Genomic DNA, 16,405 nt, shown 5'->3' with positions numbered 1-16,405 from the left:
TCACTATGCTTTAGTGAAGTTCAATTTGTAACAATGAAAATACATCCTATCAGATATTTACCTTACGATTCATAACAGCAGCAAAATGACAGTGATGAAGTAGCAATGAAAATAATTGTATGGTTGGGGGGGTCACCACCACATGAGGAACTGTATGAAAGGGTGGCGGCATGAGGAAGGTGGAGAACCCCTGCCCTAGAGGAAGGTTGTGTGTTCCATGGGTGCTGTGCTGCACCGTGACTGATCCCTTCCTTCCTTGTGACCCTGCTGTGAGGGAAGGTCCAATTGTCTACCGATGGGCTTTGGTCTCCATTCATTTGCATCAATATATTTGTATGGTTTGGGTTTTCTGATGCCTGATACCTCGTGATCACACGGTTGTGCCTATCTTTTTATTTGGTTATTTGTATTTATCTTTTAAAAAGTGTTGTGGTTTTCTGTAGCTTTTTGAAATTAGCCCTTTATCTGATATTTGCTAAATATTTTTTCCTAATTTGCGGGTTGTCTTTTAACCCTTTTATGAACAATTTATTTGTTTTGATGTTTGAAGATGGCATGAGATCATGATTTTTGTAATTAACAACTGAACAGACCTCTCAATGGCTTGCCCTGTAAAGCCTTTAAAACAGCACCTCTGCCTTTACAATCCCATTTCCCAGAAAACTAAGACATGAAGTTGACTGCCCCGTGAAGGAATTACTAGTAAGAAACATTATATAAAAAAAGATCTAGTGAAGTCTTTGTAAAATAATGAAATATTTTAAGAATGGGGGGCTCTTTTCATCGCCCTCCCCTGAAAGATACATAAATGCCAGTGAAATTTGTAGCTTCTGAAAGACTGAGTCTTGCTGGCCCTCTGAACCAGCTAGTGGATAACTCAACAGGTCTAACAACTGTACACCTACCAGACATTCCTTGAACGCACTGTCCTTCAGTCAGTTCTGACTCACAGCGGCCCTACAGGACAGGGTAGAACTGCCCCTGTGGGTTTCCAAAACTGTCACTCTTTATGGAAGTAGAAAGCCTCATCTTTCTTCAGCTGAGTGGCTAGTAGTTTCGAACTGCCAGCCCTGTGGTTAGCAGCCCAATGTATAATATACTAGGTCACCAGGACTCCTTTCTATTTAAGCTCCACAAAAATTTCCACCAAAAGTGATAATCCATTATTACAGTTTTAAATGGCTCTGGAAGATAATGCTTATATGATATGAGATTAACATTGACGATAAGAACATTTGTTAACTGCATCTATTTTTATAGCTCAAATCACTTGAGTCAAAGTAAAGGGGTTTACTTAATCCAGTGGTTCTCAACCTTCCTAATGCCTCGACACTTTAATACAGTTCCTCATGTTGTGGTGACCCCCCCAACCCAAAAATTATGTTCATTGCTACTTCATCACTGTAATTTTGCTACTGTTAAGAATCGGGCGACCCCTGTGAAGGAGTTGTTCAACCCCCAAAGGGGTCGCGACCCACAGGTTGAGAACCACTGATTAATTCATAGGCTCAAAATTGAAAATCAAACCAAACAAAAAGTGTTACTAGGCCTTGTTTTCCTTATTTCTATAATTGAAGTCTCATCTTTGATTACTTTGTCAAACTGACTTTGTTTGATTGATGGTTGAATTAAAGGTAAGTTAATGACGGCATTTTATTGTGAATTTTCCTCATAGACTTTAAACATCTTCCAGAACCTAAATAAACGCCAGTTTGAAACAGTCATTCATTTGTTTGAAGTTGCAATAATAGCAACTGACCTGGCTTTGTATTTCAAGTAAGTACATCACTTCCCATCACTGACCTTCCTTTTACCTTGGGCTATGGCACTAAAGTTAAAAGACTGTCTCTCTGTCTATCTCTCTCTATCATAAACACACCTGCATGTGCATACACACACATTTGTTCATTTTCTTTTTAAATAGATGTTGAATAGAATACCCTCAGAAAAACCAGAAGTGACTTTATTAGGCCATTTGGAAGCACTGGAAGCCCCTAATATTAAGTAGTTTGTTACCTGATGTAGTTTGAATGGAAAAATCCATAGCAAGGTTTGTGGTTTGTCAGAAGAATATTTCAGGAAACCTCACAAAGTAGATTTTTGTCTGGGTGACAAATCTTGACCCAGAATCTGTGTGCCATGCTCAGGAACTTGATCCTGTCAGAGCCTTGGAGAGGAACACCCTTGGAGGTTCTGATGCCCATGAGCCAGACTCACAAATCTCTGGGTTATAGACCATATAGGAGGGCTAAGCTATTTACAGTAACAGAATATAATTGCCAGGGAGACCAGGTTCCCCAAGCTCCTGGCAAGTGTAAAGTAGGTTGGTGAATTTAGATTAGAACAAACCGAGCCAGTTATAGGATCCAATTATTTAATGACTCATATGGTCATTGTCAAATGATATCTCTCAAATCCTTCTCAATTAAAAATCTAATGATTAAATATGTCAAGCGTGCCACAAAGTATAAAACCAGGGTGGGTAAAAACGTCTTAGTAGGAAATCAGAGAAACCTTCATTCACAACAAAACAGCAAACCGTGAAGCTACTGTTTCTTGACACATCCACCATGTAGATCCACTTACTTCTGAAAGCTGGGCTTCCCTTTCTCTCACCTGTTCCATATCAACATGGCGGTGTGGGCATCCTTGTGATACACAAGTTGTGTTCTTTTAAAATGCTCCTTGAGCTTTGGGAACAAAACCAAGTCTGAAGAGGCGAGAGAAGGGCTGTAGTATGGGTGGGGTATGGCTTCCCAACTGAATTCCCATAGGACAGCGCTGGGTATCCTTAAAGAGCGAGCAAGTACTTTGATGTGATAGAAAAAATTTTTTTCTGTGCAACTTTCCTTGTCTTTTCCTCACCAATGTCATTTTCAATGTTTTGTGTGTGTTTTTTTTAAACTTCTCATAAGCCCCCGTGATTGTTCTGGGGTCTTGGAATCCCCCAAAACCAGTCCCCATAATCTTCTGTGGTGACCTGCCTCGAATTTGACAGGCCCAGCTGACCACTTTGGAAGCCCCTGTGTGACTGGGCGTTTTATTTTGAAGGCACTCTAAGAGTCTAAGACGAGTGTGTTTCTGAGAACTTGTCTGCAGCAGACATGGATCCACTGATATCAGAGGCGTGTTGGAGCCCGCTGTGTCTGGAATAAACCCATGTAATAAATGCACACTGAACTGGAACCCTGGAAGCCATGTTCTGACTCACCCTCAAATTCATGCCTCTATAACCCAGATTCAACAAATGTTCACGTTGCCACATTTGCTGCAGGTCTCTCTCTTTCAGGGAGAAACAATGTATCATTAGTGATAGGGGAATGTATTTTGCCCACATCCTATCATGACAATTCCCTCCCTGACAGACGTCACCCTCCTGATGCTGATGTCTGTTCAACCTTTCCAATATCATGTGGCATTGTGCTTTTCATTTTTCCATAAGTGGTATCATATTGCACATACGTTTCTGTAACTTTCTTTCTTTGCTCCTCATTGTGAAAGAAGCCCTTCAGGATAAGGAAATTTAATTGTCCATTAGATAATTTAATTGTCCACTCAACTGTCTTATTCTTTCACATATTAATCAGGTTATAATGATCTTACCCATTCTTCTCTCACCAGCATTTAGATGGTACCAGCAATGCTACATTGGGTAGCCTAGCGTATAGACGAGAGTTTCTCAAAGACACCTACCTAAGACGAGAAGGCTTAGGCTCTGCATAGCTTTAATTATATGCAACCTTGAAAAACTGCATTCCCGAGAACTTGCGTCAGTGTGTGTTCCCACCAACACTGTACCAGAGTTCCCATGATCCCATCTCTGAAAACTTCTGGATCTGAGCATATTAAAATTATATTATACTTATTTATTTTTGCTAATGCATGAGAGTTTCCTGTTGTTGTCTAAATGTGTATTTTCTGGATTATCAGAGAGGCCGAGCATCTTTTCCTACATTCCATTTTGGGTTCTAATCTCTTGCTGGCTCTATATGTTGTGATAGCTCATCCTAGTCTGTTGCCTTTTATCTTTGTCACGGTCTCATTTGTCATATGTCACTTTTCATATTAGTGCATTCAAATTTACCAGTTGTGTTTTCTTTTCTTTTTCTGTATTGCTTTTTTATCTTCAGCATTTTCTCATCCAATATTACATAGCCCTTCCCTGTTCCTTGCTCCCTTAGACTCCACTATGTAGGCATCCTAGTGCAAGCATTGGTAGAGTATGCACTTAAGAATGCCTTTCCTCTCTGCCCTTATATGCTAACATTGCTGCACAGCTCGATCTTTTTTAGGAAGAGAACCATGTTTCAAAAACTTGTTGATGCCTGTGAAAAAATGGAAACGGAAGAAGCCATCAAATACATAACCGTCGATCCAACCAAAAAAGAGGTCATCATGTAGGTAGTCAGAATCGTACTGCCCTCTTGGAAAAATAACTGACTTGTCCTGCTTTCTAGTTTAACAATTTTTCTTTTCCTCCACAGGGCAATGATGATGACTGCGTGCGACTTATCTGCTATCACCAAGCCCTGGGAGGTACAAAGCCAGGTGAGCCCAGTTGTTCTACATGTGTGCTACTCCCAAGTACTGCCTAGGTCCATGTAAAATTGGTGAAAGTCTACAGAAAGCTATCTGTTATGCAACAGAATGTAATTATTGCTATCAGTTAGATGGTGATGTATTTTCTAAGCAACAACCTTTTGTTACACTAGACTTGTCGACTTGTTCTCTCCAACAATTGGTTTATAAATTTAAATGAATAATAATTGAGAAATTATGACAATTAGAAAGAAAATATTCCCAGTTGTTGATGAAGGTTAAAAAAAAAAACCCAAAAAAACATGAGTTAGACAATAGGTAGTTTGACAGACCTATGACCAATGATATATCATAATAGTTTTCTTTGAGGTTTTCCCAGCTTCTTGAAAGGTTATTTCCTCCTCTTTTGTGCTGTTGGGGAAGTTTTCTTCTATGAGATCTCATACTATTTTCTCTGTAGACATTTTTGTTTCTTCTTCCAGGGTCCCGATGAGATATAGGTTGTTTCGCTTGACGTTGTTGTTAGGTGCCATCAAATCGGTTCTTATCCGTAAGATCCTATCCACAGCAGAATGAAACACTGTGCCCTCTGCACCATCCTCACAAGTGCTGCTTTGCTTGAGTCCATTGTGGCAGCCGCTTGTTGATCATTTTGTTAAGGACTTTCCCCCTTTTCTGTGGCCCTTTACTTTACCAAGCATGGTGTTCTTCTCTGGGACTGATCTCTCCTGAAAACATGCCCAAGGTATGTGAGATGATGTCTCACCACCATTGCCTTTAATGTAGTCTACCGCTGAAATTTTACCCTCTTGGAGAGTGGGACTGAGGAGGTGCTAATTTACCACTAACTAGATGGGAAAAAGGAGTCCTGGTAGCATAGTGGTTATGTGTGGGGCTGCTAACCACAAGATCAGCAGTTCAAATCCACCAGTTGCTCTGCAGGAGAAAGATGAGTCTTTCTGCTCCCATAAAGAGTTACAGTCTTGGATACACACGGGGAGTACTGTGTCCTATAGGGTCACTAGGAGTCAGAATCCACCTGATGGTATAGGATGAATGAAAACATCTAACTTTCCCTTAACGAATTCTAGACAAAACCTTAAGCAAAAGAGAGGCCAGGACTGACTGGGTTGAATTGCAGATGTGCACTGTATTGTAAAGATATCATAATTGGACCCATCAAGTCCAGAGTCAGACATCTGAATGCCGTCCACCCAGACACACCAGCTCTTCCTCTGGGTCGCTTCATCTAGACAGGCCCCTCAGCCAGAATCTGGGGTCTCGCTTGGGTCCATTGCTCCCATTTAAAAATCATTTCGGTCACCCTGGCTATTGCTTCAGTGTAAACGGCCCATCCTCTTTCACTGGGACAACGAGGCCGTCGTTGGGATTGCTTAGCGCTCAGTCACTGCACCGCTTACAAGCCTCTAAAAGCTCGCCGTGGTTTTCACCGGGGGTTCGTTTAATGCGAAGGCCATTTCTGCCCACAGAAATTCAAGTCACTTTTTAAAGAGGGAGGGGAAGCAAAGCTAGTTTAGCGTATATCTCCCTTGGTCTCCACCCCGCTGGGCCCTGGTATGCGTTGGAAGAGCCCCGTGGGCTCCAGGAATGAAAACTACGGTCTGGAGGATGAAGTGGGAACTGCCAGCAAGGTTTCCGCGGCCTGCCACTACCTGTGCTTACCGAACGGTCCCAGGCCCACTTCCCATCACCCTCCCCTGTTACAGCCTTGAACTCGCAGCTCCCCTCCCTTGAGCTCTGGACGGTCCATTTTATTTCTGTGCGTGCTCTTCTCCTCTCTCAAAAGAGCAAAAACAAAAGCAAGACACCAAATTCGCTGCTGTCTAATCAATTCTGACTCCTCGTGATTCTACAGGGCAGAGCAGAACTGTTCCTGTGGGCTTCTGAAGTTGTAAGGGAGGGAGCCCTGGTGGTATAGTGGTTGCACGTTGGACTGCAATCTGCATGGTCAGTAGTTCAAACCAACCGCAACTCTGCGGAAGAAAGACTGGGCTTCCTACGCTTGTAAAGAGTTATAGTGTTGGAAACTCACAGGGGCAGTTCCGCCTTGTCCGACAGAGTTGCTATGAGTTGGCATCAACTCAGGGCAGTGAGTGTGGTTTGGGTTATTCTTCCTATCCCACGGGGTACATGTCCATAAAAGGCAGCAGAAAGATGTTCAATGAACTTGATATTTTTAACAATATAAATTAATCCTTAATCTCCTCATACTATGGTGAAGCTGTGCATTGATGCATGCTTGTGTACCCTACCAGATAAGCAGGACAAGAGGAAGATTTGGGAGGCATTAGAGCTTGAAGCATAATGTTTAATGAGCCAAACATCTTCCCATCTCCCCTTTTCATATAGAGAGATGGTGGCTACAGTAATTAGGACAAACTCTAAGAATGAGTCCCAGAGCAGTGAAGTAGTGAGAAAAATGTCCTATTTGCCATTTCAATATAATCTATAGGTGATCAATTTAAACATAAGACCATTTGGTCCAAGAACATATTAAATATCAAGTATAACTCTATATCCTTAAATATCACTTGTACTAATAAAAGGCAAACTCTCTACTACTAAGTGGGCTTCAATGAACCAAGCCTCTCTTATTTGCAGGTTGCCCTTCTGGTCGCAAGTGAATTTTGGGAGCAAGGAGATCTGGAGAGGATGGTGCTACAGCAACAACCCATTGTAAAGGCCTTGACACACACACACAAATGCCTTACTTATTCAAAATTACCAGTGCAAGTCAGTCTGTTTGTTTACTGAATTTTAGAAGTCTATCTCAAATGGATTTATTCTCTTTCTAGCCTATGATGGACAGAAACAAAAAAGATGAACTGCCTAAACTTCAAGTTGGATTTATTGACTTTGTCTGTACTTTTGTATACAAGGTGAGAATACCAAAAGTGATTATTTGCTTGAAATAGGTCATCCTTTAGAGGTGAGCTTTCCTTTCAACATGTTAAAGAATCAAAATGTCAACCCACATGGAAAAGCATTCAGGATGTCCTGGTTTCTCCAAGGTAGTTTAAGGTCTTACCCTAATCTCCCATTCAGGGGTGGAATAAAGGGTGAGAGAACTCAGAGATGAACAAACAGACTTAAGCAGCCAGAAAAACAGGTGTGGTCTTTCCCAAGCTTCCAAACCACTGATTTAAGCTCATCTTTACAGTTATAAGCACCATAGCAGTTCCTTATTGCTTCTAGTCTGCGTGCGAAAAACACTTACAATGAATTGTCTGACTTGAGTTGTTTCTGACTTAAAATTCCCTCTAGGAATTCTCCCGGCTTCACAAAGAAATCGCACCTATGCTGGATGGTCTTCAGAAGAACCGAGCCGAATGGAAATCCCTAGCGGATGAGTATGATGAAAAGATGAAGGCGATTGAAGAGGAAGTGAAGAAGCAGGAAGATGGAAAAACAATAGGAAAAGGTTAGATGGAATGTTTATGCTTCGTGCAAAAGTGCCAGGAAGTCAGGCCGAGCTCACATGACCCAGGGCCTGTCACATGACAAAGGCAAGACACATAGTCACAAACAGGAAACGGGCTTTACTATGCATGAGAGGTGGCTAGTGGTTTTCCATTGTCCCCCCTAAAACAAGAGCTCACATAACATCCGACTGCAGAGATCACAGAAGATCACTTTATTATTCCATTTAAAAGACATGTCAAGAAATGGCAAATCCGCAGAAAAAAAGTAGATCCATGTTTATTGAGAGCTATGGTGGGCCCAAGGGGAAGTGGAGAGTACAGGGTTACTTTGGGGGGTAATACAAATATTCTAAAATTAAAACTATGGTGGGAGTTTTACAACTCTCTGAATCTACTACATACCATTGAGTTGCTTATTTGAAATGGGTGAGCTTTATGGTATGGTGTAGCATAATTATATCTCAATAAAGAAGCTTAAAAAATGCGCGCGTGCGTGCTCATGTTAAATTCCAAGAACCTGGGCTGTTCCGTTTCATTAAACTTGTGGCCCTGTAGTCGTTTCTGGGACAAAGCAGAACTAAGATTTTCAGGCTGTGGTCTTTAGGGAAGCAGACTACCACATCTTTTCAACCACAGAGTAGCTGATGGATTGGAACTATCAATCTTTCAGTTAGCAATCAAGCATTTAACACTGTGAGACCAGGTCCTGCTGAGTTCAGTGAAACCTATCTAAATCTTTTAAAATATGTTTTCCCAAAGTAGGAAACTAGTTGTATGACGTATTTTAATAGAGATGGAATAGGTTCAAAATAACCCACCAATATGGTCTTCTACAACCTTCAAAGGTAAACTTAAATCTAGAATGTGTGACAGTTTAAATAAAAATTAAGACCAAAAAACAAAACAATGACAACAGCACACTGTGGTCCTTTCAAAACAAAAACAAAAAACCTGTGGTAATACTTTCTAAATCAAGTACGTAAACCGTCATTCATGTTTAACATGATTTTAAAATTATTTAATTTTAATTATTTACAAATATACTCTAATAGATGTCCCCCCATAATTTTAAAAATGAATAGATTTTAACTAATTCAGAGCCTTCATTTTCCAGTTTTCATTATTCATTTTTAAATGCACAGATGATTATAAATTGTGGAAACTTCCAGACTGTATAACTCAGCATTTCCCATCACAAATTAGGATAATACATAGCTAATTATTCATTAGGGTTTATCTTTCAAATGGAAACCATCTAAACATGAATTCAAATGTTTTGAACTGGTAAAAACTTTTGTACTTGCGATTGGGTAAAATGAATAATTAGGCTGTCAAGTTGATGTTAAAACAAAAACCTAATAGATGGCTTGCTTGTCTTCCAAAATGACATTGCTCCTTTGCTTTCACAGCTGCAGAAGATTCAGGAGGAGGTGGTGGTGGTGGTGGCAGTGGCGGTGGTGTTGGTGAAGACAGAAAGTCTAAAACATGTCTAATGCTGTAATAGCCAACTGCTCTAAATTTCTAGTATTCTTTTGACTTCCAAAGGAAAGCAGAAAGCACGCAAGAGAACTGCAGCCAATCTCATTCAAGTGAAGCCGTCAGTAACGGAGTAAGAGGATCTTCAGAGAAATTACGCTACCCCAGCTACTATCAAGAGAAGATATGTTGGTAGCCTGACCACCCTGAGGGTAAAATAAAGTGCAAAACAAGGCAAAACTGAGCACGTTTCTGGTGCCGATTTGTTTTCCATTAAAAACAGGCAAAAAATAAATAAAAATAAGAACATGCAATTCTGAAAATCGTCACAAATTCTTTATTTTAAAAAGTTCTTATCAATAATTGTAGGGTGCAAAAGGCTAAGTACTGAGCTCCTAACTGAAAGGCTGGTGGTGGAAAGCCAACCATCAGCACTGTGGACGGGAGATCTGGTCATCTGCTTCCATAATCATTACTGCCAGTGCACCCCCATGGGCAGTTCAACTCCGTCACGTGGACTCAACAGAGACATGATGGCACCTTACGATAACACACACACCTTAAGATAACACACACTGTTCTGAACTAAAAATTTCTCCTCAGTATGTAAAGACATGCAGGATGCAAACATGAGAGTAGCCCAATGTATTATTACTAGGGTTCTAGTTTGTACATGCCTGGGCTTATTCTGAACAAAATGCATTTCAATATGTCCCCGTGGTCAGTGGGTGGCTGCAGAGACGCTCTCTCAGGAGCACGCTTGTCGTAGTTTCCTTACGGTGCCTTAAAAAAGGTCTCCTATCCTCACAAGGTCACTCACTGAAGACATGGTTGTCATAGCAAAGTGTGGTGACAAAATTAGATGGAGCCTATCTATCATGAAAAATAGTGTCTGAGATCTTAAGGGCTTGTCTCAAAATGAGCAGCTATCTAAGTGAAGAGTCAGCTAAGCCCATACAGAAGAAGCACACTAGACTGTGTGATCCAAGGTTTACAAATAAGATTGAAACCTAGAGGAGGGAACGGTACCCATGCCTAAATTCTGAACACCTGGTTTGCATAAAGGTGGATGCAAACCTTTGGATGATAGCTGTAGCCTCCAATCCATTTACAGGGTCCCTGTGTAGACTGGGTCCCTGGTGAATCCCCAGTGCGGATAGGCTTAAGAACATTAATAGCCCTAATATCAGACAAAAATCATAGTGGATTTTAGCCACTGGATTGTAACACTGTGTCATTTAATCTCCCTCTGGACTCAAATGTGAATTTCTTCTAAATTTTTAATATTCTCTGCTTTCTCTTAGATTGAGTTCTTGACCTGTTTTATCAGGTCATGGTTGCTGCATCCTTGTTTATTATTTGCCATTGTTTTGTATGTTTATCTACATGCGGGATGGGTGAAATGACTACAATAGTAGCTGGATTGATGATTGCTTGGGGACACAGAAGGAGAGGGTGGGAGAAATGGGGAGTCAACCTCAGTGGGTTCAAGAAGAAAGCAAAGGTGCCAAAGTTGATTGTCGTGATGATAGCACAACCCTTCTTGATATGACTGAACTGTTGCATAGTAATATATGTTAATTATAGCTCGACAACAACAACAACAATTGTAAGTCCAGTCAAAACGTGGCTTCCAAGGCAACCTGCTGGCCCGCCCAGTCCAAGGTGGCGAGGTCAGCTCAGAAGGTTATGTTGTTGTTAGGTGCCAGCGTGGAGTCAGTTCCAAGTCTGGTCCTTCACCTTCACAATTGCTGCCCAAGCCCATTGTTGCGGCCACTGTGTCAATCCATCTCTTTGGAGGGCTTCCTCTTTTTCCACTGACCCCTCTACTTTAACAAGTACGACACCTTGTTCAGGGAGCGGGCTCTCCTAACACCACGTCTGAAGGTGAGGCAAAGTCCTGCCATCCTCACTTCTAAGGAGCATTCTGGTTGGACTTACTCCAAGACATTGTTTGTTTCTTTCTTTCTTCTGGCAGTCCGTGGTATTTTCCATATTATTTACTGACACCATAATTCAAATTCATCAAGTCTTTGGCACTGACCATCTGGTAGGGATTCAAAAGCATAATCCTGATAGATTGTTCTCCAAGAACACAGGGACATAATGAGAGCTTATTTGGTGACATTTTAAGAAAAAAATGAAGACGCGTTGGTGAGAAAAAGGCCAGGAAAGTTGTTCCAGAGAATTTGTTCCCATCATGGCAGTGCAGCTGCTCACTGCTGTGAGGGTTGGGTTAGGAAACCTTACTCCACTCACCCTGCAGCCCCCATCTTGCCTCTTTAGACTTCTTTTTGTTCCTCAAACTCAAAGAACATTTCAAACGAGCACAGGTTATCTTTTGAGGATGTCCAAACTATTGTTTTGACATAGTGTTATTCAGAGTGCAGATGTCTTTGGGGAAAGGTGCAGGGGTCTTCAAACTTTTTACACAGGGGGCCATTTCACTGTCGCTCAGACTCATTGGAGGGCCGGACTATAGTTTTAAAAAAAAACTATAAACAAATTCCTATGCACACTGCACATATCTTATTTTGAAGTAAAAAAACAAACTGGGCAAAAACACCCAGCAGGCTGGACAATGTTCTCCGCAGGCCACATGCGGCCCGCGGGCCATAGTTTGAGGACACCTGGGTTAGAGAGATGGGAGCACTTCCTTCAGAAATGTACAGACCTAGATGGAGAATGAAGGAACCCCTCTGGCACTATTGGACTGCTAGCCACAAAGTCAGGAGTTCATACCCAACAACTGCTTCTCAGGAGAAAGATGAGGCTGTCTGCTCCTATAAAGATTTGCAAAGCCTTGGAAACCCTGTATAGGATTGCTACGGACCAGAACATTGAATAAGGAAGACCGAAGAAGAATCTATGTGTTTGAATTGTGGTGCTGGTGAAGAATACTGGAAATACCATGGGCTGCCAAAAAGACAAACACGTCTGTCTTGGAAGAAGTGTGGCCAGAATACTCCTTAGGTGAGAGGATGCTGAGACTGAATCTCACACACTTTGGACATGTTGTCAGGAGAGACCGGTCTCTGGAGAAGGATATCATGGCTTCGTAAAGCAGAGGGGCAGCGGAAAAGAGGAAGGCCCTCAAGGAGATGGATTGACACAGTGGCTGCAGCATGGGCTCGAGCAGAGGCAAATGGTGAGGATGGCACAGGATGGGGGGTGTCTTATTCTGTTGTGCGTACGGTCGCTATGGGTCAGAGCTGACTTGACGGCCCCTACCAACCACAACAACATGAACCAGAACGGACTGCATGGCTTTGGGTTTGGTTTTGGGTTTTAGATGGAGAATATGTACAGAAACAATAGTTTCACATTTTGATATATTTATTTCAGGGCTTCACTGACTTTATAGCAATACCTATCTTTTTATAAGCTTTTTATCGTGAATTGGGTGAAGGCCTACAGGAAATCAATTTTCATTCAGCAATTCACATACATTAATTCATGTCCTTGATTACAATCCCCGCAATGTAACATCACGTATCCTACTTTCTCTCTGTGTATCCCATTTCCATTTCTCCTTCTTTCCGAATCCTGGACTTCCTTTGTGGGTAAATGCTGCTCTTTTGATCTCAAATGGTTAATTAGTCTAAGGTGTGTGGACTCCCCTAGAGTTACTGTTCCCCTTCTAGATCAATTATTTTGCTAAAGATTGACCCATGCGGGGGAGTTCAGTACCAGGCATGAAGAGTAACTAAAGGCCATAGTGTTGGGGATTCCACGAGTCTCTATTTGACCATGTGTTAGGCTGGGTTCTCTACAGAAGCAAAACGAGTGACCCTTGTATGGGTATGAGGATAGAAAAAGATTTATATCAAGAAATGACTCACTCAAAGAACAAAATATCATATCATTGTAAATGAGGGGGAGTGAAGAGTGGCAACCCAAAGCCCATCTGTAGGTAACGGGGCATCCCTTTACAGAAGGGTCTCGGAGAGGAGATGAGCCAGTCAGCGTGCAGTGTAGCAATGATGAAACATACAACTTTCCTCTAGTTCCTAAAAGCTTCCTCCCCACCATCATGATCCCAATTCTACCTTACAAATCCAGCTAGACCAGAGGGTGCGCACTGGTACAGATAGGAACTGGAAACACAGGGAATCCAGGACAGATGACCCCTTCAGGACCAATGGTGAGAGTGATGATACCTGGAGGGTAGAGGGAAGGTGGAGTAGAAAGGGGGAACCAATTATAAGGATCTACATATAACCTCCTCCCTGGGGGATGAACAACAGAAAAGTGGGTGAAGAGAGGGAGACATTGGACAGTGTAAGACATGACAAAATAATAATAATTTATAAATTATCAAGGGCTCCTAAGGGAGGGGGAGCTGGGAGGGAGGGGGGAAAATGAGCTGATATCAAGGGCTTAAGTGGAGAGCAAAAGTTTTGAGAATGATGAGGGCAACAAATATACAAATGTGGTCAACACAATGGATGTATGTTATAAGAGTTGTATGAGCCCCTAGTAAAATTATTTTTTTTAAAAAAAAGAAATGACTCACACAGCTGTAGACGTGGTAAGTCCAGTGTGGTTCCAATCCCTGGGTCAGACATAAACTAGAGGCTTCTCCGGATTCATGTAGCTGCAGGGGCTGGAAAACAGGAAGCAGGAAACCACAGGCTGGTAGATGTAGAGCTGAATGAATCTGGGGTCAGCCTAATGAATCCTAGGTCGGAAGTCTGCGGATGGCTTCTGGCATCAGCAGGCGATAAAACTGGAGGTCAACAAATCAGACGCAGGATCCAGAATCAGCAAAAGAAGTGTTATATTCCACATACTGTCTATCCAAACTGAATGAACTTCCTTAAATTGTATCAAGACTGTGACTAGATTAAGGAAAATGCTCTCCACTCCATTCTTCTCAAAACTACTTGGCTGCTGCTTCACAGAAGACCGCATCATGAAGCTGACCACACGATGTTAGATCACATCATGGCAGAATTCTGGCCTTCAACCTGTCACAGTCTGATTTTGGGGGGTCTTCTTATGATTTTGAGTTTTGTTCCAACTTTTTCTGCAAGTCTATCCAGGATCTTCTAAAGTGATCTCTTCCGAGTTGTGGTGGTAGTAGGGAGGCACCATCTAGTTCTTCTGGTCTCGGGATGGTGGAGGTGATGTTCAATTGTTCCCTTAGTCCATTAGACTACTTATTTCCATGCATCTTTGATTTTCTTCACTCTACTTCGCTCCAGATGGGGAGACAAGTTGCACCTTAGATGGCTGCTCATAAGCTTCTAACACTCCGGTCACTATTCACCAAAACAGTATGTTGAACACTGTCTATGCTTTGTGGACTATGCTAGGCCAATGACCTTAACGTCCCCTGAGACGATGGTCCTGAGCCCCCAACAGCAGCTCATCCCTTCAAGGGGTTTGTTTTATCTAATTTTTTCCTCCCTGTATGCTCCATCACATTCATGGATATATTTGTAGCATAGGTAAATACACATGTAGAAATATCCTTTGTTAACACTCTATGAGAGTATATTCATGAGTATACTACCATTCTCCCTCCCACACCCATTCCGCCTGCATATCTATCTATGCATTGCACTTGTAAATCACCATTATTGCAGGATTTGATACTTAACATTTACTTCTGTTGACATTGTATTGAACACCTCCCAGTGTCTTCCCCTGTCTCCAAAATTTTCTGCTGACTCCTTTTATCGTATTTTGCCTTCCCTTCATCCAGTATGTATCTACTCTCTACTAAGCAATTTACTCTCACGTCCCTTTTCATCTTTGATAACCATCAGGTGATACTACTTTTAGTGTAAAAACTTTTTCTTTACTTTTAATAATAGTGCTCTCTGTAATACTTGTTCTTTTGTGACTTATTTCACTCAGTTTCATGTCCTCCAGGCTCAGCCATGTTGTGAGGTGCTTCACAACATCCTGTAGTACTTCATTGTGTGTATGAGCACGAAGTTATTTCTCTTTGCTATTCTGAATAGTGCTGTGTTGAACATGGTTGTGCATGTATCTATTTGTGTCACAGCTCATATTTCCCTAGGATATATTCCAAAAAGTGAGATTTCTGGATCATACAGCATTTCTACTTTCAACCTTTTAAGGAGTCCTCATACTATTTTCCACAGTGATTGCACCATTTTACAACCCCATCATCAGTCTATGAGAGCCCCAGTCTCTTCATATTCTCACCAGCATTGGTTCATAACATCGTTTGCTATTAATACTGGGGTGAGATGCTATCTCTTTGATTTGATTTGCATCTTGCTACCAACTATTAATCATGAGGCTTTTTTATGTTTGTTGGCTGCCCGTGTCTTCTTTGGTAATGTGTCTGTTCTTGTCCTCTGCCCATTTCTAAATTGTATTATTTGGCTGTTAAAGTGTCAGTGTTTTCTACAAATTTTAGATTAGTGCCTTGCTCAATGCCCTTGCAAAAAATTTCCCCCTGGGAACCAACTACAGGGATCTACATATAACCCCCTCCTTGGGGGACGGACAACAGAAAAGTGTGTGAAGGGAGACATCAGTGTAAGACATGACAAAATAATAATTTATAAATTATCAAGGGTTCAGGAGGGAGCCGGGGTGGGGAGGAAGGGGGAAAATGAGGAGCTGATACCAAGGGCTCAAGTAGAAAGCAATTGTTTTGAGAATGATGATGGCAACAAATGTACAAATGTGCTTGACATAATGGACAGATGGATGGATGGTGATGAGTTGTAAGAGCCCCCAATAAAATGCTTTTAAAAAATTTCCCCCTAGGAGTGCAGTGGAACAGCAAGGGAATGGAGCAGCAAGGTCCCCAGGGAATGCTGAAGGCAGACTTTGGGGCCAGGGTGTGGTGCCCCAACAGACTGGACTGAAAACACTCCTAAAGGCCAACGATCCTTGAACTAACTACAAGCTTTTCTTTCTTGTTGTGTTTTAATTTGTTCTTTGTCAGTGGTTTGTTGTTG

General features: G+C 41.7%; 1 protein-coding gene and 1 long non-coding RNA gene across 4 annotated transcripts in view; one reads left to right on the top strand and one right to left on the bottom strand.

Moving 5' to 3' along the window:
• PDE6C (phosphodiesterase 6C) overlaps positions 1 to 9,483 on the top strand; it is a 52,383-nt gene extending 42,900 nt beyond the window's left edge. The window contains exons 16-23 of one of the 2 annotated variants that reach the window (XM_004701064.1): positions 1,676 to 1,776; positions 4,293 to 4,397; positions 4,485 to 4,548; positions 7,162 to 7,236; positions 7,356 to 7,439; positions 7,825 to 7,981; positions 9,392 to 9,418; positions 9,452 to 9,483. In XM_004701064.1, the coding sequence (XP_004701121.1) occupies positions 1,676 to 1,776; positions 4,293 to 4,397; positions 4,485 to 4,548; positions 7,162 to 7,236; positions 7,356 to 7,439; positions 7,825 to 7,981; positions 9,392 to 9,418; positions 9,452 to 9,483 (645 nt within the window). Of the gene's footprint in view, positions 1 to 1,675; positions 1,777 to 4,292; positions 4,398 to 4,484; positions 4,549 to 7,161; positions 7,237 to 7,355; positions 7,440 to 7,824; positions 7,982 to 9,391; positions 9,422 to 9,451 lie in introns of both variants that reach the window. The other variant, XM_013004256.1, reaches the window with a different exon arrangement.
• Positions 9,484 to 13,576: 4,093 nt separating this feature from the next.
• LOC123521813 overlaps positions 13,577 to 16,405 on the bottom strand; it is a 12,224-nt gene continuing 9,395 nt past the window's right edge. For both annotated transcript variants that reach the window (XR_006680150.1, XR_006680151.1), the window contains 2 exons: positions 13,975 to 14,064; positions 13,577 to 13,618 (listed from right to left, as the gene is read on the bottom strand). This is a non-coding gene — a long non-coding RNA (uncharacterized LOC123521813). The remainder of the gene's footprint in view (positions 13,619 to 13,974; positions 14,065 to 16,405) is intronic.

The sequence above is a fragment of the Echinops telfairi genome, unplaced genomic scaffold (genome assembly GCF_000313985.2).
Source record: "Echinops telfairi isolate 266 unplaced genomic scaffold, ASM31398v2 ScPeMD7_70;HRSCAF=299, whole genome shotgun sequence".
NCBI classification, from domain to species: domain Eukaryota; kingdom Metazoa; phylum Chordata; class Mammalia; order Afrosoricida; family Tenrecidae; genus Echinops; species Echinops telfairi.
Note: the sequence above shows the minus strand (reverse complement) of the source record. Positions and strands in the feature narration are given on the sequence as shown.